Raw genomic sequence first — 21,186 nt, forward strand, 5'->3', positions numbered from 1 at the left:
AGCTGGAAGGCGTTGGCAGTAATCGCTCTCGGATCCGGAATCCGAGAGAAAAAAAAAGAAACAAAAAAAACCAGAATCTGATTCTTCACCCCAGAGGCAAATACATCCACCTGGAACGACCCAAACGACTGGGAGATAATCCTGAATATCTCCCGATCGAACAACCACTCGTGGGGAGCTAGAACATCGTGAGAGCACATCTGCACGCACGTTGTTCACCCCTGGGAGATAGACAGACATAACCTATATGCTGAACTGATCGCTCCATAGTAGAAACTCCCATGCCTCCTGAAGGAGCGACGGAGACACAGTGCCGCCTTGCTTCAGAATGTAGGACATCGCCGTCTGGTTGTCCATCTCTAGACGAACCACTCGGCTTTGAATCTGATCCACGAAGCATTTGAACACCAACCTGACTGCTCTCAACTCTAGCACATTGATGTGCAAGGTCGCCTCGTGCTCAGACCACAGGCCCAACACTGTGAGGTCACCCAGGACGTGCCCCCTTTCAGATTGATAACCCAACCTAGCCTGGTGAGAAATATCCAGCATCGACTGTGTGGACTCTCGACCTAGGTGTTGGGAGAGCGCTCTGAGGATCCAGTCGTCCAGGTACGGGAAACAAGAGTTGCCCTGCGCCCTGGCAACCTGAGCTGGTACTAGCAAGAGTTTGGTGAACACCCTTGGCACCGTGGAGATGCTGAAGGGGAGCACACGAAACTGATAACAAACCCCATCGACGGAAAACCGGAAGTTTTTCCTGAACTGGGGATGCATCGGTACATGGAGGTATTACATCGACTGACATAAGCCAATCCCCTGCCTCTACAGATGAGATCACTGACCTCAGTATCTCCATCTTGAAAGATGGCACCTCTATCAAGTTGTTCAAACCCTTGAGATTTAGAATGGGTCTAAACCCTCTGTCCTTTTTGGTCACCAGGAAATAAGTGGAGTAGAACCTCATATTCTCCTGTCCCAATGGAACCATCTCTATGGCTGCCTTGTCCAATAAAGACTGAATTTCGGCACAGAGGATTGCCACCTTTTCCGGCCACTTCGGCTCCTGAGTTCAGCAAATCCCAGCAAAAGGAGGAGGATCTTGCTTCCACTGTGGCATGTGGCCATCCCCGAGTGTGGACAGGACCCAGGGATTGGAAGTGACTCTCTCCTATTCCCGGAGGAATAACGGGAAGCGACCACCCACAGCAATTTCGGGTAGAGGGCAAAGTGATTGAGATTGCCACTTGCAACGGAACAACTAAGGGCTCCGAAGGTACTCTTACTGGGAAGCCGGGGTCGACTTCCCTTTCCTCTGAAAAGGTGGCTGAAAAGCGGCCTTGCCCTTGCCTTTCCCCTTGCCCTTGCTCTTCCGTGCCTGTAGTGGAGCTGAGGACAGAAGAGGTGGAGGGTTGTTCAAGTAAGGGCTTGAATTGACTAACAGCCTCTGCAGCCTCCCTAACTACCGTCAAAGCCCCCGGGAACAGGGTCGAGCCCAGCCGGAAAGGCAGAGACAGCAGTGTAGCCGGTGAAGACCTGACAACCATAACCTATGAAGGCCCGTCATGGCACACATCATCTGACTCGCGCAAGAACGCATTGAGTTGTGCACCAGATGTGAATGCACCTCCATAAGTTGAAAAATCCTCATCCCCGTCCTCCTATGACACCAGCTGCCTCTGCAGGACAGAGAGGTAAGCTGAGTGCACCGCAGCCTTAAGTTGCGGCACGGAGTTCCGATATTGCTCCTCAAAGGAGCGGTAAACCGAGCACAACACCTGGTTCGATGAGGTGAAAGGCGGCAAGCGGCAGCCTTGATGAGCCGGCACCTGACTGTGGCCAGACAACCCTCCAAGCGCGATCGAGGCGTAAACGCACTTGTCGACAAACAGCGCATCCTCCCTCATCGAGCAGCGGCCAGGAGATCGAACCAAGAGCGGCTACCCAACAGAAGTGGATTAATTACCTCACTCATGAGTGAAGGTTATATGCACAACTGAGTCTCTGCCACCCTACACGGAGCAAACGCTTCCCCAGGGAGACGAAACTCTGCGGGATCTGGGGCGTCCGAAGGGACGACCACCTGCGGCAAAACTACAGCAATACGTTCGCCCACTTGCCGCAGGGACGATCTGAGCGAGAAGCTATGAACTTCCCACGACTGCTCTTCACTGCCATCCTCGTCCATGGCCACCTCGCTGCTCATATCCACAAAGGAATCCCCCATACCGACAAGGAGAACGGATCTAGAAGAGCCGAGTTGCCCAAACCGACCGATCCATGGGTTACTGACGAACCCGGGTGCCGAGACCTTGTGGGGTCGGCTGCCGAAACAGGGACCACAGGTGCACTGAGTGGAACCTAGGCAGGCGGCAAAGCCCGTGCTCGGGGACCCCCAGTGAGGTTTCCGGTGACCAATCAGCGAGGAGGCTGTCACCGGAGCCTGAGCTCGGATCGGACACTCCCCCAAGGACAGCACAGGGACAATAAAAGAGATGATATATCAGATAATGTGAGTGGTGCTGGGGGCGGGATTTTAGAGGTAGAGTGTAGAGGAGAAGAGGAGGGTACATCCCCCGACTTAGCCCACTTACTCCCTGGACCTAGTGAAGAAGAACTAGAGCTCTTCTTACCCTTCCCCTTGACTTTTTTGGAGGGTGGTCCTGTGCCCAAATGTGGCGCAAAAAGCCTTGCATTTATCACAGGCTTGATCATCATGGTGTTCTTTCGCTAAACATCTCAGACATATGTGGGTCTTGGGGTAGGGTATTACCACAAGAAGTGCAGGGGCGGAACTGTAACAATCAGTACCAACCTAATGGTAACTGATGTACAGAAAAAATATACACAATTAAACACACTACAAGCAAAATATGAACGCGATAATGAATTGCGAATAATGGCGATAATGAATTGCTAAAACCAAAGTAAAGTATATTTAACCCAGCTAAACAACATGTATAAGAAGATAAATGCAATCTACAGGCGTGTACATATAATTGCGTAACACCTTGAAAAAAAGACTAAAATTCGTAAACCAATATACCCATTTTTACTGAAAGAAGCAAAAAATGGGTTAAAAATGGGTTAAGACATTCCAGCATGTAAGAAACATACTAACACGCAGCCTACAGGAAAATGTGACACACTTCCTACGCTAAAAAAGAAGCCATAAAGACCGCCATCTTGCCAGCCACATGGCAGGAAGACAGGACCTGACTAGCAAAAGTTACAACAATTTATGAATGAAATTTTCAGCCATGAAATTCCAACTAATGCCCGTGTGAAAGGAAAGGAACCATACATACAGTTGCCGACTCTTTTTCACTATTCTCTCAAGGTGTAGGATTCCAAGCTAGACTTGAATGGACGCGACTGTTCAGTCCAACAACAGCACGAAAAGTGAGGTGTGAGGTAGACGGCCAGAGTTACCTGCTCTTGGCTGCAGGGGGCCCTGAGGGGCCCCATAAGGGTGGTCTCACAAGACAAAACGAGTTTTTTGTTTTGTTAATATTTTATTATCAAAATAGTTACAACTGTCGTAGGGATTTTTAATGGACATAAAAATGCTTATATGCACCCCAAGGAGGACTTCTTCTGAAAAAAAATTGACACATTTCACTGTTTGTTACGAGGGAGGGGGGTAGTGAAAGGGACAGCCAGGTGTGTGAGAAAGGATGAAGACAGCACAGGTTAATGAATAAATAACTTGTTGGCACTTGTCCATGTCGTTCTCAAACATCTGGCTGACCCTTTCTCTGCACTCCTCCCTCGTAACAAATAGTGGGAATGTTTGATTGTGATCAGCATTTAATTGAGGATTATATGTTGTTTTTTCGAGTTAAACTGTAATTCATTGGTCCGCTTTTGAGCCAAATGGGCTGTAGTGAAGACATGGGAAGGGGTGTCACTTGTTAAATGACTCCATGATAGACAAACAATCACGCCATGGTAGACAAAGGCCGCTATCTCACCTAAGATGGGATAACATCCAGCTGACTGGGAAAGATCTTCTCCAATGATGGACTTTGATGGAATTCCCATAGCAGAGGAAGATGACTTCTTTAGCACCTTGTCTGCACAATGCTCCATGAAATCGTCTGAGATATGTCTGACCCGGGGTTCAGGCATGCCCTGTGGGGCGTCAGCGCTATATTTGTAGTTGCGTCTACGTGTCTGGGTCCCGTAGAAACTTGCACTGCGACCTGAGCTGAAAGGAACATGGTTTTGGCTTGTTATTTAATGCAACACCCAGAAATATTCTGGCCACATGATGGCTGTCTGTAAATAAAATGGAAACAAGTTCTAACTTCTTTACTGCAATGAATGCAACTTTTCAGTGTAGATACAAACACCATCATCAGGCAAGCAACCCTTCACATACTTACACAGCTCTGGGCGCTGTCCTGGACGGAAGTTTGAACACCTGGGCATCATATTCATCATAATCAACAAAGGGGAACTTGTCATCGTCTGAGTCATACGACGTGTTGGCCAGTGCTGGAAGCAAAAAATGGTTAAACCTGCAAAGAGTGTTTGGGCTATCTTGACCCTGCTTGTGAGTGTTATCAAAGAGAGAATATAAACTGTTAGACCTAGGCTAACACTGATGGACCCAAGTTAGCTTCAAGTTGTAAACAGGTTGAGATCAGGGTTAGAATTTGGTCTACGGCAAGGTGACTCATGGGATCAGGCTAACATGTCCCAATTGCATAGATCAATGGTCATGCTGTTGATCACTGGATTGTCTGGTCCAGACTCCATTATTTACAGACTGACCCCATGGAATATTGAGTATGGTGTAAAACAACAAACCACCCAAAAACACAATGCCTGACCAGTACAACCCAGCACTCCAGAGACTGGGAGGTATTACTTGCTAATTTGGTTGATACACATCATCAGTCTCGACTACACTGATTGATGCTTATGTCCCTTCAAGGTTTTATTATATACAGACCGCTGCCATACAGTCTGGTGTAACATAACTAACCCTTGAACTTCTATGTAATGAGTGCATGAGAGTTTAGTTTTACACCTGTTTAGCAATATTCCTGCAAATATGACAACAGGGACACCAGAAATGAGCTGCACACATTGTACCCATGTGGGGAATTGAAACTGGGTGTTCGGCATGACAACTGAATACTTTAAGCACTAGGCCAGCTCACAGCCCTTATTCAATGATGTGAAATGATCACATATTGTGAACTGCGAACTATAACTAGAGGTATGGTGAACTGTAACTAGAGATACAGACAGCTGAACAATCTCCACTTATCACTTCAGTAACTCACACATTCCATCTAATTAATTAACTTTTCTCTTTAATAATGAATGCATTCATAATTTCTCATTTCACTTGGAGAATGCTCAAATATAATCTGATCATTATTACTCCAGATAACTCAAGCTACCCCTGATGAGTTAGAAGGTTAATCCCCTAGGCTACCTATTTTCTGTTGGTTGAACAGAGGCACTTCTGAACAAACTTGCGTGAATAAGATGACACCAAGTGTATCACATGGGCTTTGTTGACTGAAGTCGAGGAGTCAAGCTTTAATCTCACATGTTCATACATAAATAATCAGAAGAAATGACAGCAAGAAATGATTTTGGTGAGCTGCTTACATATTTCATTGTTTTCTGGTTCCTTGGCCAGGAATTCAAGCTGAAAAAATAAACAAACAATTGATAAGCTGGGACTACGTCTTGCCAGTGGGTATTAATACGTGCATACACTGATGATGTCACACTAGTGTGGAAATTTGTGAATGCAAAATATCCTCAGGGATTGTATTTAGATGGCTTTGGCTAGATTTCTTCACAATTTGAATGAAGTAGATTATACTTGAGCCAAAGGCCTCAGATATGTCCTTTACAAATGCGGCTTTGCAGAATATTTTTAGAAAACAATAGTGATAACTACAGCCTTGGATGGCAGGACAGTTTTGATGTGATTCACTGATTCTAACAGCATTCACTTACCACTTCTGGAAGGGGTTTTATCCGTGGCACAAATGAAGAGTTGAAATGAGACTGTATCTGGTTCTTTGAAGTGTAAAAACTGAAATAATAATAACAAGCACTGTCACTAAGGTGACATAATCCCCCTCCGCAAATCATCAAATCAAAATTAACAAGTGTTTGCCACTGATATGGCAATGTTCCCCACTGCTAAAGAAGAATGAAATATTAATATTCACTATTTTTTACATTTTGCTCACACACAAGATGTGTGAAATGACTGATGTCTGGATAATCACCAAATGTAGGCATTCTGACAAAATTGAGGACAATGGTTGCAATGTTTTATGAGATACTGCAGTAACTAAAGTTTGAAAAATTGACAAAGTGTCGTGGTCTTATTAAAAATAAAATCAAGGTCACCTAAATCAACTGATGTCTGTGTAATCCCCAAATCTGGGCTGTCACCACATTTGATGACACTGGGTGCAACAGTTCATTGTGTTAACAAGAGTTAGAAGAGTGGTCAAAGAGTCGCAATGACTTTGAATTTAAGATCAAGATCAAAGCCAACAAAATCAACAGCTGACCAGTCAACCTCTCTTGATCTTTTACTTTGAAGCTGTTCAAATGCACAAATATTCTTGAGACTCACTTTAACCTCAACATGAATTAGTGTTCCTCGTAAGGTTCAGAAAGGGCAGGGTAAATTCATGGAAAAGGGCACTTCATAACCTCAAAGGGCATGTTAGTGAGGATTATTTAAAAAACAACAAAAAGTATAAGAAGTCAAATTGTCTTATAATTTCAGTTCTAAAGTTCGTTTTTACTCTTCTCAGTTTGTATTTTAAGATTAGAATTTGAAAAAAGCATTTCAAATCTGGAAAATACACACTTGTCATAGTAAACGGCTGCGCTTGAGGTGAAAAAGGGCAGGGCGCAAAAGTCAAAGGGCAGGGCGCTGCGCCCTCCTAAATGTGCCAAGGGGGATCACTATGAATTTCTTAGTGTATGAAATATGCAAAAATAGTAATAAGGAAATTGCTTTTGAAAAACATTCAAGAAAAGTCTTGAAAGTCTATGAAGAAAAAACACTGAGCTGTTCTTGAGATATCTTGCTGACAATCTTAACATGCTGAAATCTTTTAGGGTCACCATGGCCTTGAAAATCATGTGAAGGTCACCAAAACTGACTGGACTTTGTATCGTCCCAAGATGAAGCTTGGTGTCAAACGTCCAGTGAATGTTTCTTGAAATATTTTGCTGTCAATCTTAACATGCAGGTTTACATGCTGAAATCTTCTAAGTGTCACTATAACCTTGCAAATTATGTTAAGATCTCCAAAATCGATTTGGCTCTGCGTCTTCCTTCGATAAAACTTGGTGTTGAATACAAAGAAAATCCAGTGAACAGTTCTTGAGATATCTCGCTGACAATCTTAACATGCAGCTTAACAAACTCATATTTTCGAAGTGTCACTGTCACCTTGAAAATTAAACTTGTGATGGTCACCCACCTTAAACGTGGTGAGGTCATTTATGACCAAAGGTAAATGCAACCTTTTGTGTTCTGAATGGGAACTTCAAACATCATGTTGGAACATGCAGAGAAGCAAATGATTAAATATTTCTTGAGTCCGAGTGAAATGAAACTTTGTCAAAAACAGCGAAAAACAAGGGTGCTGAAACACACCAGCATGTGTTTGATTCAAACACCCAAGAGACTGCATTCAACAATACTATGGCAATCTGGACCAAACTATCCAGTGATGCATGAGCATCATTCTACGGAACTGGGATATGATGGCATGTGTAAACTGACCACCCAATCCCATTAATTGTCTCTTACAACAAGCATGGTTCTTGTTCTTAAAATTTTTTATTTGCGTAGGCCTGGGTGACTGGCTGGTCTAATGAAATAGGTGTAAAGGTTTGGTTGGTCCACTTGACCATTACCTGTGATTCATCCAGTGTGGGATGTTGTAGTCGTCTCCAACCTCCAGGCAGTTCCTGGCATTCTTGTTGTGGAACTGAATTGGACAACAAAAATCAGTGAAGTCGGAAACAGTTGCTCAGGGGAATCGGATGACAGTCTGTTGCAAATATTTTCAGTATTATAATCTAAATGTACAGCTCCAAGTTCAAGCCAGGCTGCTCACAGGCACTTTGTTTAACCCTCAATCATAGGATGTTGATCTCAGCAGCACTTGTGTTATCAATTTCAACTCCCTGGGGAGTATACAACCCTTGCAGATACGAGGCACACTGAGTTTATGTGGCTTTCCCATCCTTAGAGTATAAACATCAAGGTTGTTGCTTTCAGATCATAAATGACGCTACACTTTCAGTTGCCAAAGTTACCATACAGAGCATTTACTAAAATGATCACGAGGAACATCAATATCTGGGGACAGTCAGAATATTTTTGGTCCCTGTTTCAGAGCACTAGCAATTCCCTGACCTTGAAGAGAGGCGCTGCATGCAGAGGCTGTTCCCCCATACAGACTAAGTCACTTCCCACACCTGAAACACAGAGGAAGACTGTGTGAAGAATGCTAACTTCAACAACAACAGCAGCAGCAACATCAACAATAATAAATTTTGATAATTCTGTTCTATATTCTGAAAGCTATTGTAAGTCCACAGCCATACAGCATTATCATCACAATCAAAAGATCAGTGTGCTCTAAAAAGTTTTCCTCAACTTCCTTGGGAGAATACAACTTAAACTACTCATGTGGAATTGGAAGGTCTCTAGTCAAATTAGTATCTCATACTAGGGGGTACCCACTTACTGCCGGATAAGCATACAAAGAACCAAGTCACATGTCTAAGGAAAGACTGATTGACTAAGTATGCTTTTATGCTGTTTTATGGAAATATACAGAAATGTTCCTCACACACTGTATGCATACATGGAAACCAGTCTGTCCTGACCGTGACAACAAATATTTTAACCACTAGGTTAAAACACCATCACTGAAGAAAGACATGTAGTACGTGTGTAGGGCAGGACATAAGTTCTCAGGTGTCTCACCTGGCCATATATCAACCATGTTTCAGCAACAAACATTTATTACCAATGCCTGCTTTGTGACACATATGCTATAAACAGTTGAAACAGTGCGGGGATTTGAGTCTTCTCTGTCAGTTAATTCATTACTTAAACGTTTGGGTTTGGTGAACTTTCAAATCAGTCAACCTTTAGATGAACATAAATTCTCAGTATGACTGAGATACATACAGACAGTCATATCAGATTTCTACAACTCAAAAACAGACATTACTGGGGAGATAGGAAAGGAAATAAATAGAACCATAGATTATATGTCAGGAGTATCTTATGCATCCTGTTCATTCAGAGTGTAATGACACAAACAATAGAATGAATGTACTAGCTGAGAGTTATTTCTTTAGCCGAGATCAAAATCTGCAAATACAGTGGACGCTCTCTAAACCGGCACTCATTGAGATTGAAGAAGAAATCTGGTGTAGACAATGTGCCGTATTGTGGGGCTGATGACAAATGTACAAGTGGATGGGAAAGACATTATGTGCCAGTGTAAGACAGATGCCAGTTTCGACAGCTTCCACTGTAGGAGGAGCAAAGATATAAAGCCGACTCATTCCAGAAATTTCACAACGATCCCATGTTGCTTATTGTATGGTTAACTCAGAGTGTTCCAATGTGCAGATGCTGACATTACATACCACAGTCAATAGTCCTTTGTTTGGTGATGTTGGTCAGCTCTCGGTCCACTTCGAACACCCCAGGACCTGGTGTGATCACCACGGACACTTTCCCTGTCCGGTCAAAGTTACGGTCCAGGTAGTAGCTCTCAAACACTGGATGAGAAAGAGACCATGCAGGGCTTGTGGAATACTTTTTAGTAACTAAAAAGTGGACAGTTATCACATACTGTTTTATCCTCAAATACTGATCAGTTATCACATACTGTCTAGTTTGCTATAGACTGTCCAGTTATCATATACTGTCTAGTTATCCAGATAACAGCATATCAAGCCAGCATCACTTACAGTTTAAGGACACATTGAGGGTTTCCAGGAAGTTGCCCTGAGATGCCTTTGAGTTCCACGCTGGGGGCATGTGGAAACCTCTCTGTTTATGGTATCGCAGCACTCGTGTCTGATATTGGTTGAAATATTTCCGCAGCAGTTTCAGGGTGTTGGTCCACTCTTCATAGCGCTCGTTCTGAATTACAACCCTGGAATACAAGGCAGAGTCATTGTAAAGTCTTTGTGCCCATGTAGATGCAAAAGATCAGGGTAGACAACTCTGAAAGTCAAACAAGAAAACAATGTTTTGAATTATACTCTGTTTGCAGTGAAAACAAACCAATGAATTTCACTTTAAGTTAAAACGTAAATCAAATAAAGTGAAATTAGGATTGCAAATGCTCAGAATTTTACCTTGCCATTTCAAAGTTTAAATCTCAGAATTTTATTCAACTTAGGATAAAAGGTGTTTAACAAACCATAATAAATTCAAATCAGTATTATTGGTTTGTATTACAAGGGGGTATGCACACTAAATGAAACACCGAGAACAAGTAGGGCTGGTAAAGGATAACGCTTAGCACGTACTGCACATGCACTTTGTTTCACTGGTCTGACTACTGCAATTACTCTGTTGTTTATGTTTTCACCACAACAGACCAAAAATTGGTAGTGTCCAGACAGGGTAGATCTCTCTGACTGGCAATGTTTTGAATTGAAGTGTGCAGTGTCCAGACAGTTTAGACAACTCTCACTGACAAAATAGGAAAATTTAAGAGGTGAAAAATTGGCGAAATTGTTAAAAAAATGTTAATTCAAACTGGCAGTGTCCAGACAGGGTAGATAACTCTGAGTGTCATAATATGACAATTTAGAAGAAATGAGCAGACAATGAACTTATATTATAGTAAGTATCCTTCTAAGTAATCTTGGTTGTGTCCAATTGGGGTAGGTAATTCTGACTGGCAAAATATATAACCTTATAAGATATGGGGAAAATGACGAAATTATTCTAAAACGTTTCAAAGTAAAACTGTCATAATCCAGACAGGGTAGATAACTCTGACACTGGTGCATCTTCTTTTTGAAGGTGTTCAATGTCCCAATGAGTTTCAGAACCAGCAGCAAGCACAGTCACACTGAAAACCATTACCTGTAGAAATCTTCATAGATCCGGCCTTGATAGTCAACCTGAAGACACTCTTGTACCTCTTGTGGGAAATCATCTGAATCAGACAGTTCAGACATATGTTTTGGCAGTAGAACATACACAGACTAAAGAGGTAATGATCCGGTGAGGCAGATACAGTATGTAACCCGACAATGTTGGTAACATATGAGAAATATACAGATACAGTATATCTACTCTTAGTTTTGAAGTTCGTATTCGTATTTTTGTAGGTTAACCATAACAAACCACTATTTGTTTTACATTTTCAGTGAAGGAAGCCCTTGTAATATTGAGCTGTGTAATGTTGAGGTGTTCAGTTAGTTTGCCTCTCTTGTCTGACCCTTGAAAATAATGTGTAGGGCAACTGGACTCATCACGGGATCAAATAACTCACCAAAGCGTAAAATGAATCACCTGAGGACTCACCAAGGGAACTCACCAAGGGACCAGGTAAATCACCACGGGACTGTATAACTTACCAAGGGGCTATGTAACTCATTAAGGGACGAGGTAACTCACCAAGGGACTCGATAACTGACAAAAGGAACCAGGAAACCCTCAAGGGGCCATGTAACTCACCAAAGGACTGGGTAACTCACCAGGGACTGAGTGACTCACAAAATGAAGCAGGTAACCCTCCAAGGGACCAGGTAACACATCAATGGGACCAGGTAAGTCACCAAGGGATGAGGCAACTCATCACAGGACAGGTAAGTCGCTACGGGACAATGGAAACCACCACTGAACTGGGCGCCTCATCTATGGACCAGGTAATTCATCATGGGATCAGGTAACTCACCAAGTTACTGAGTCATCATGGGACCCTGGGGGACTGATCAACCCTGTAACTCATCGAGGAACCAATTAACTCACCAAGAGATCTGGCTCGATAGAACGTCCTTGAGAAAAGTACAATAGTGACATCATGGCAACAGTTTTGTTCCTGGAAGAAAAATAAAGAAATTTTATTTGGCTTTCTATGATATGTCAACATAGACGTGGAGCACTATTCAAAATATCATCACATGTGACCTAAAACCAGCTTGCCCTACAATGGTGTACACAGTGAATGTCAAGATTAAATAATCATTTCAATTTCACAAGCCTTCAAACAAGGACTGAAGCTCAAACAAGGACTGAAGCACATCTGAGTGTATCAGTCTATCAGGAGCTTTCTGGGATCCCAAATTTAGTGATCTTCACAAATAGTAATGTGCAAGTCCTTGCTATAAATAGAATCTTAAATATCGATATTCATCAACTGAATATCAATTATCATACAAGGAACTTTGAGAAAAAGAAAACTAAAAAAACATCATTTTTTTAACATCACTAGTGATTGTTGACATATTTCTGCATGTATTCCTACAGAAACAGCAGCACAACTTATAAGTGGACAGTGAAAGAAAATGTGCACTACACACAATACAAATATGAAAAACTAATCATTAAAGTCTGAATAAATCTGTCACTAGAATAAATGATAACTGATATTACACATGACATAAATTTATACAAACCTGTAGAGGTTATGAATTCTTTGAAGAATGTCCTCCTTGGGGTACATATAAGCATTTTTATGTCCATTAAGAATCCCTACGACAGTTGTAACTATTTTGATAATAAAATATTTACAAAACAAAAAACTCATTTTTGTCTTGTGGGACCACCTTTACAGGGCCCCCCAGGCCCCCTACAGCCAAGAGCAGGTAACTCTGGCCGTCTACCTCGCACCTCACTTTTCATGCTGAACGTATCAGACAGAATGAGGGGAGGCGGGTGGCCGTACCCCAAGGAGGACATTCTTCAAAGAATTCATAACCTCTACAGGTTTGTATAATTCTTTTTCAGAAGAAGTCCTCCTTGGGGTACATATAAGCATTAAACAGACTCCCGAAGAAAAGCAATTGGGAGTGGTATTCTGTCTGACAGCAACAGTCCATTCGATCGAAGTGCAAATCTACAATCACACGGAAATAGAAAAGGCACCGACCTGGTCACCTGACCGCTGATGTCAATCAAGGCGGGGGCGTGACAAAGCTGAGGACCTGCTTGTCAAAGCTTACATGCCCATTGGCTAGAATTTGGGAAATCCCAAATGACAAACCCCGCCCACCCAAATCAAAGTTTGGAGATCTGGACGTACGGGACACTCGCCAAACTGAACCTTGTCCATACTGCACAAGCAAGCTAAGCAGGGAAATGGAAAGGAAAGTAAGGCACCCAGCCAAAGAGGGCGGGACTAAGAAACCATCACCAAATATCACCGCCGATAAAATGGGAATGGATAGTTACCCAACACCGAGTGCAAACAGATATAGTTATCTAACAAAGCTTAATCAGCTTGAGCAAAACTATTCTGTCTACTGGAGGGAACTGACTGACCGAACCGAGCACACTCTCGTGAGTGTCTGTTCAGTTGGTAATGACGGTTCTGACGTGGCCACTGCTCTCACTGAGTGAGCTGACAACCCCTTTTTGGGGAGATAAGCCTTTATGTATATAGACCTTGCAGCCTGCCGATACAATCCATCGGGATGCCGTCTGTGTATCAGTCGGATAGCCAGCCATTCCGCCACAACAGCAAAATAGCTGTTTCTCCGTACGGAGCAAGGCTATTCTCTTAAAATAACTTTAAGAGGTTTCATAACGTCTAATACACAAACCTTACGGTATGTATTATCAGACGACGCAGGCAGCATGCACCCAGTTAGATCGATAGGCGCGGTCATTCGAAGCGAATGATCGAATTTTTTTGGGCGGTATGAATCCGGTAAGCGAATGCTAACCTGATCCTTATGGAACATAGTAAGATCCGGGTCTGAAAACATGACGTGTAAGTCGCTAACACGTCTACCAGACGTAACCGCCACTAAAAAGTCGTTTTCCAACTTAACAGTTGTAACGACGGGTTGGCCAAGTCATAAACGAGAGGAGTGGGTAACCATTCCAATACTCGAGACAAATTTCACGACCGGACGCAGTCTGTCCACGCCTGCAAGAAAACGCTGTACCAGGGGGTGTTGTCCCAACAAGGCACCCTCAACGGGTATGTGGAAGGCTGAAATAGCCATGGAGTAGCCTCGAATCGTAGAAGCGGCTAAGCCAGATTCTAAACGAGACGGTAAGAACTCCAATACTTCAACTACAGTCGAAGAAAAGGGATCGAGAATCCCTCTATTTCCACGCCAGCGCGCATAACAGGCTCATCTATCCTCACACTGTACATTCGTGGAATCCGTCCACGAAGCCAGAATTGTGTCTGCAACTGATGCAGGAATTCCGCTCTTTTGGAGACGATTCCGGACAGTGGCCAGGCCACCCACTGAATCCTGGGGATTGGGGTGAGGCTGGCCGTCCTGGGATAGTAGGTTCGGTCGCCGCGGTAATAGTACCGGCGGCTACACTAGCGACCTGAGTATTACCGGAAACCAGCGTTGAGATGGCCACAGAGGTGCGAGAAGCACTAATAGCCGCGCTGGTTGGGTGGCAAGCTGAGACAGAACTTTGGAAATCAGGGGAATTGGCGTAAACGCCGACAACACCCTGTCTGTCCAGTCCCGCTGGAAGGCGGCGGCGGCAATCGCTCTCGGATCCGGAATCCGCGAACAAAAACCCCGGAATCTAGTTCGTCACTCCAGAGGCAAACAGATCCATCTAAAACGACCCAGACAACTGGGAGATAATCCCGAATATCTCCCGATCGAGCAACCACTCGTGGGGAGCCAGAACACGTCGTGAGAGCGCATCTGCACGCACGTTGTCGACCCCTGGGAGATACACAGGCATAACCCGTATGCTGAACTGATCGCACCATAGTAGAAACTGCCACGCCTCCTGAAGGAGCGACGGAGACACAGTGCCGCCCTGCTTCAGAATGTAGGACATCGCCGTCTGGTTGTCCATCTCTAGACAAACAACTCGGCTTCGAACCCGATCCACGAAGCGTTCGAACACCAACGTCACAGCTCTCAACTCTAACACATTGATGTGCAAGGTCGCCTCTTGACAATAGTACCGACATCGCGAGGTCGCCCAGGACGCATCCCCCCCAACCCTGTGAGGGAGGCATTCGTCTGAACTGTGAGCGACGGTACAGGGGTCATCAGAGGTAAACCTTTGAATAGATTCCCGGTATCTGTCCACCACCGCAAGTGACGTATCAACCACTGGGGAATAGCCAGATTCTTCTCGTAGCTCTCCGAGTGGGACCACTGTTGTGCTAACGCCTGCTGAATGGAACGCATTCTCCGACGTGCACGCCAGACTATGTCCACCGTTGCCGCCATGTTGCCTAGCAACTGAAGCCACGTCCGTGCTGAGGCAATAAGGGACTGAAGGAACCTTAACACTATGCCCTGTACCTTGAAAATGCGCTCTTGGGACAGAGAAACCACCCCTCGGGTTGTCTCGAACCTCGCCCCTAAGAAAACCAGATCCTGCCTCGGCACCAGTTGATTTTTAAGATAGATAACCCAACCTAGCCTGGTGAGAATATCCATCACCTACTGTGTGGATTCTCGACTTAGGTGTTGGGAGAGCGCTCTGAGGATCCAGTAGTCCAGGTACGGGAAACAAAAGTTGCCCTGCGCCCTGGCGACCTGAACTGGTACTAGCATGAGTTTGGTGAACACCCTTGGCGCCGTGGAGATGCCGAAGGGGAGCACACGAAACTGATAACAAACCCCGTCGAAGGAAAACCGAAGGTATTTCCTGAACTCGGGATGCATCGGTACATGGAGGTATGCGTCTTTGAGGTCGATTGACGTAAGCCAATTTCCTGCCTCTACAGACGAGATCACTAACCTCAGTGTCTCCATCTTGAAAGACGGCACCTCTATCAAGTTGTTCAAACCCTTGAGATTTAGAATGGGTCTGAACCCTCCGTTCTTTTTGGTTACCAGGAAATAAGTGGAGTAAAACCCCATAGTCTCCTGTCCTGATGGAACCATCTCTATAGTTGCCTTGTCCAGTAAAGACTGAATTTCGGCACGGAGGATTGCCACCTTTTCCGGCGACTTCGGCACCGGAGTGCAGCGAATCCCGGCAAAAGGAGTAAGCTCTCGCTTCCACTGTGGAGTGTGGCCATCCCTGAATAATAACGGGAGGCGACCACCCACAGGAATTTCGGGTAGAAGGCAAAGTGTCCCGGCCGACGGCAGAGATTGCCGCCTGCAACGGGACAACTGAGGGCTCCGGAGGTACTCCCTTTACCCCTGCCCTTGCTCTTCCGTGCCTGTTGGAGCAGTCCACTTCGGCGCATCCTTAGACTGAGTCGCAGGATAGCTTGAGCTGAGGACCGAAGGCCGTGAGGGTTGTTCAAGAAAGGTGGTGGAGGGTTGTTCAAGAAAGGACTTAAGGGTCCTTGAATTGACTAACGGCCTCCGCAGCCTCACTAACTCCCGTCAAAGCCCCCAGGAACAGGGTCAAGCCCAGTCGGAAAGGCAGAGACAGCAGTGCCTGCTGTGTAGCCGGTGAATACCTGGCGACAGCCATAACCTACGAAGGCCAATCACAGCATACATCATCCGACTCGTGAACGCATTGAGTCGCGCGTCAAATGTGAATGCACCTCCGTAAGTTGCCGCTCTAACGTGGACGAGGAAAAATCCTCGTCCCCGTCCTCCTGTGACACCACCTGCCTCTGCAAGACAGAGAGGTAGACTGAGTGCACCGCAACCTTAAGTTGCTGCACGGCGTTCCGATATTGCTCCTCAAAGGAGCGGAAACCGAGCGCAACACCTGGTTCGATGAGGTAAAAAGCGGCAAGCGGCGACCCTGACAAGCCGACGCCTGGCAGTGGCCAGACGACCCCCCAAGCGCGATCGAGGCGTACACGCACTCGTCGACAACGGGAGGGTCAAATAGCGCATCGTCCCCCATCAAGTAGCCAGTCAAGCTCCGGGAGATCGAACCGCGAACGGCTACCCTACAGGAGCGGATTAATTACCTCACTGAGGAGTGAAGGTAAAATAGGCAATTGAGCCTCAGCCACCCTACACGGAGAAAACGCTTCCCCAAGAAGACGAAACTCCGCGGGATCGGGGGCGTCCGCAGGGACGACCACCTGCGACACAGCCCCTTGATCTCGGCTACCCTGCACGGAGTAAACGCTTCCCAGGAAGACGAAACTCTGTGGAATCGGGTTAGTGCAACCGCGATCCATTCGCGTACCTGCCCCGGGGACGAACGGAGCGAAAAGCTCCGAATCGACCTCCGTCGGTTCACCGAAAAAAGAATTCGTCGAGACCTCGTGAGATCGACCGCCGAAGTAGGGACCCCGATGCACTGAGCGGAACCGATGCAGGCGGCAAAGCTGGTGCTCAAACCGCCAGTTTGGTTGCCGGTAACCCCGGCGCTTAAGGGACCCGTCAACAAGGACAACAGACCCAGAAGAGCCGAGTTGTCAGAGTCGGCCTAGCTCTGGTTCACTGAAAAACCAGGGTGCCGAGACCCCGTGGTGTCGACTGCCGGAGCAGGAACACCCGATGCACTGAGCGGAACCGAGGCAGGCGGCAAAGCCGGTGCTCGAGAACCACCAGTTAGGCTGCCGGTAACCCCGACGCAAAAGGGACCCGTCAACAAGGACAACAGACCCAGAAGAGCCGAGATGTCCGAGTCGGCCTACCCCTGGCTCATTGAAAAACCAGGGTGTCGAGACCCTGTGGGGTCGGCTGCCGAAGCAGGGACACCCGATGCACTGAGCGGAACCGAGGCAGGCGACAAAGCCGGTGCTCGAGAACCACCAGTTAGGTTGCCGGTGACCAACGGTACGAGACCCGATGGACCGGTGCCGGCAAGCGGAATTGCACCCGAGCCGTGCTCGGTGCAAAACCCCTAGAGCCAGCGGGGAAAACGACACCAGAGCCGTAGCTTGGATCTGACATTCCCACAGGGACAGAGCCTAGACCCAAGACTTGGATGCACCCCGAAACTGTAACAATCAGAACCAACTAATGGTAACGGATGTACAGAAAACATATGCAATTGAACACACAATATGCAAAATATAAACGCACGGGCGATAATAAATTGCCAAAATACATTAACCCAGCTAAACAACAAAGTATAAGCGGATAAATGCAATAACAAGTGTGCACACACAAGTGCGTAATCCAATGAAAAAGACTAAAAGTCTTAAAAACCAACCTACCCATTTTGACTGAAACAAGAACAAATGGGTTAAGACATCTTAGCATGTAAAACATACTAATAAGAAACACGTCTGTCTAGTCGAACGACAGCATGAAAAGTGAGGTGCGAGGTAGACGGCCAGAGTTACCTGCTCTTGGCTGTAGGGGGCCTGGGGGGCCCTGTAAAGGTGGTCCCACAAGACAAAAACGAGTTTTTTGTTTTGTAAATATTTTATTATCAAAATAGTTACAACTGTCGTAGGGATTTTTAATGGACATAAAAATGCTTATATGTACCCCAAGGAGGACTTCTTCTGAAAAAGAATTACCTTCCACTTTGCAAAGAGATCAGTGAGGAAGCCATTGACTGCCTTCTCAAAGTAGAGATCACCATTGATGTCAAAGTCCCACATCTCTGCACTCATCTGTATGAAGATTTGGACCACAGCTGTAGACGATCTGTAGACGATCTGCAGACAGAGGACCATTCCAACAGAATAAGAATCGTCTAAAATGAATCAAATAATTACGTTTGGACCAGACAATCCAGTGATCAGCAGCATGAGCATTGATCTATACAATTGGGATACAACGATGTGTGTCAGGAAGCATGACCATATTACCCTGTTTATCACGTCTTACAACAAGCATGGATTATTGAAGATTATTTCTAACCCGCATCTTCATGGTTCAATCTGTCTTGAAATGAGGAAAAAACTTTTAGGTAAATTTGAAATTCTATGAATGAATGGATACTGAGGGGCTAAATAGTCAGTGGGTAAATCCAGTAGGTTGGGGTGGGTTGCATGATGGGTCACCCGGTGGGATAAGTGGCGGTTGGGACATGTGGGTGATCTGATGGACAAGGGTGAGGATTAAGAAACCAAACATGGGGGTCATTAAGGGCAGGGCAGGGGCTTTTGTTGTTTAACACTGTACTCAGCTATCCCAATTACATGTCAGTGGTCAGTAAATAATTGAGTCTGGACCAAAAACTCCAGTGATCAACAGCATGTGCATTGATCTATGCAACTGGGATACGATGACATGTCATAACTGCCAACCAGGTCAGCAAGTCTGACCAGCTGATCCCATTAGCCATCCCTGATGACAAGCATGGGTTGGTGAAGAGCATTTCCCACAAACCAGTCCTTCCAGCAGCTTTCTGGATGACAATTAGTCACTGTGAAGCTAGCACCATGTGGTAACCGGAGACATTCAGTGTTTAGGAGGACAAAAACTCAAGCTATCACAGAGGGAATCCAACATCCACTTTATCTCCACATTCCTCACATTTGGATCCACTCTTGTTGATTTTGTGAATGCATATTACCCACCCTTGATTCTCATTACTATTTTACTGACCAATTGAACGTCCACATAAAAGAAAGGCAAGGGATGCAACTTGTATTACCACAATCCCAAAACCACCCAATGCTAATGGACAAAGACATCCTTTTCACCAAAAAGATTTCTCAGAGCTTTCCCTAGCATGTACGTGGGATCTTCATTATGGAATTTCTCGCAAACTAGATTACAATCAGTTGGACTGACCGCCATTCTGTTGATACAGCCAAACCAACATTGGGTCTGGTTTGAGGCTTGCATCCTTAACGGTATAGTACACCTAATAGTGCTGCTAACTTAACTGGTTAATGACATTAAGTTGAGATTGTAAGAACCACAGGATTAGACTAAGGTCAATGAAGTGTTATAGCAACCCAGAATTATTCGGTATGACTGTACCTACCCTGGTATCCTCGGTGATGACGCCACAAGCCACCTTGTCTCCCTTGGACCACATCTCGTTTACTGTGGCTCTGACAACACCAAGTATCAGCCATGAGCAGAATAGTGATGAAGTATACAACTTTATGGATAACTAAAAATGTTTAGCTATATAACAGGGTAAGATCCATCAGGACAATTCCCCAGATGACATTTTCCCATGCCTGTTTTGTAACCAGTAGGACAATTCCTCACACTTACCACAAATAATGAACAAACACAAGCTGATATTGTATATATATTTTATTAATGTAGTTATATATAAAATTATATATTAAATTACAAAGTCCCCCACTTGCAGCATGCTGATCAAACAAGTGGAAAGGTTGATCAATTTAACATCAATGTCATGATAAAGGAGAGACATTTTTGTTAGAGCCACCTTTTTTTCTGCCCTTTGCATCAATACATGCAAATTATGACTCTGAAATGAAGAGCCAAGCCTTTTCCCAAAAAATTATTGAAAACAAGTTTGAGCAAAAACAAACCAAGATGTCATATATTAAGATTGCAAATTTCAAAGTGACCTGTAATCAAGATATGTTTAGGTCTTGCATCTTTTGAATGCAAGATACATCTAGAGGTCTAGTCTTACCGCATCTCTGTGAATTCTATTTTCTTGTTCAGGTAAACACATTTCCCAACCTGTAACATAAACATACAAAAACATCACAACATCCTGGGCGTAGCAGATGAGCTAGTTGATGCAACGACATCTCAAGAAATGAAACATTTTACAGATAAACACATTTTCTTCCTATTCATTGTTTTCTATCAAAAATCAAAACATATTCACAAACTGTGACAGAAGATTGCCACTTCTATTGGGTATCCATCAAGGTCCTGCTCGTGAAAAACTAGGGACAAATTCTGACAATTCTACCCCTGGAGTTCCCCCCAGACTCTTCTTCAAAGGATACCCATTCAGCCCGCTCTGACGACAAATTTGACACACTACGAATATACCATCCCATAAACACCCTTCCGGGTACCCTACAAAGTCCTCTTCAGATCCAAGTTCTTAACACACTTGTGACATATGTCGTCCTACAAGAATTCTACTAGGTACCCATCTAACCTTTCATCAACAGATTGCCTTTTAGCCTTATC

At 44.8% G+C, this 21,186-nt stretch overlaps 1 protein-coding gene across 2 annotated transcripts in view; it reads right to left on the reverse strand.

Annotated features, from left to right (window-relative positions):
* The window catches only part of LOC137255580 (GATOR complex protein Iml1-like), a 67,243-nt gene that overhangs the window by 41,100 nt on the left and 4,957 nt on the right, over window positions 1-21,186 (reverse strand). For both annotated transcript variants that reach the window (XM_067793016.1, XM_067793007.1), the window contains exons 6-18: window positions 20,672-20,721; window positions 20,039-20,108; window positions 18,618-18,758; window positions 12,029-12,098; window positions 11,138-11,210; window positions 10,006-10,193; window positions 9,679-9,813; window positions 8,429-8,490; window positions 7,924-7,997; window positions 5,989-6,067; window positions 5,632-5,671; window positions 4,389-4,500; window positions 3,975-4,210 (exon numbers count right to left, since the gene is read on the reverse strand). In XM_067793016.1, the coding sequence (XP_067649117.1) occupies window positions 3,975-4,210; window positions 4,389-4,500; window positions 5,632-5,671; window positions 5,989-6,067; window positions 7,924-7,997; window positions 8,429-8,490; window positions 9,679-9,813; window positions 10,006-10,193; window positions 11,138-11,210; window positions 12,029-12,098; window positions 18,618-18,758; window positions 20,039-20,108; window positions 20,672-20,721 (1,330 nt within the window). The remainder of the gene's footprint in view (window positions 1-3,974; window positions 4,211-4,388; window positions 4,501-5,631; window positions 5,672-5,988; window positions 6,068-7,923; window positions 7,998-8,428; window positions 8,491-9,678; window positions 9,814-10,005; window positions 10,194-11,137; window positions 11,211-12,028; window positions 12,099-18,617; window positions 18,759-20,038; window positions 20,109-20,671; window positions 20,722-21,186) is intronic.

The sequence above is a fragment of the Haliotis asinina genome, chromosome 1 (assembly GCF_037392515.1).
Source record: "Haliotis asinina isolate JCU_RB_2024 chromosome 1, JCU_Hal_asi_v2, whole genome shotgun sequence".
Lineage (NCBI taxonomy): Eukaryota > Metazoa > Mollusca > Gastropoda > Lepetellida > Haliotidae > Haliotis > Haliotis asinina.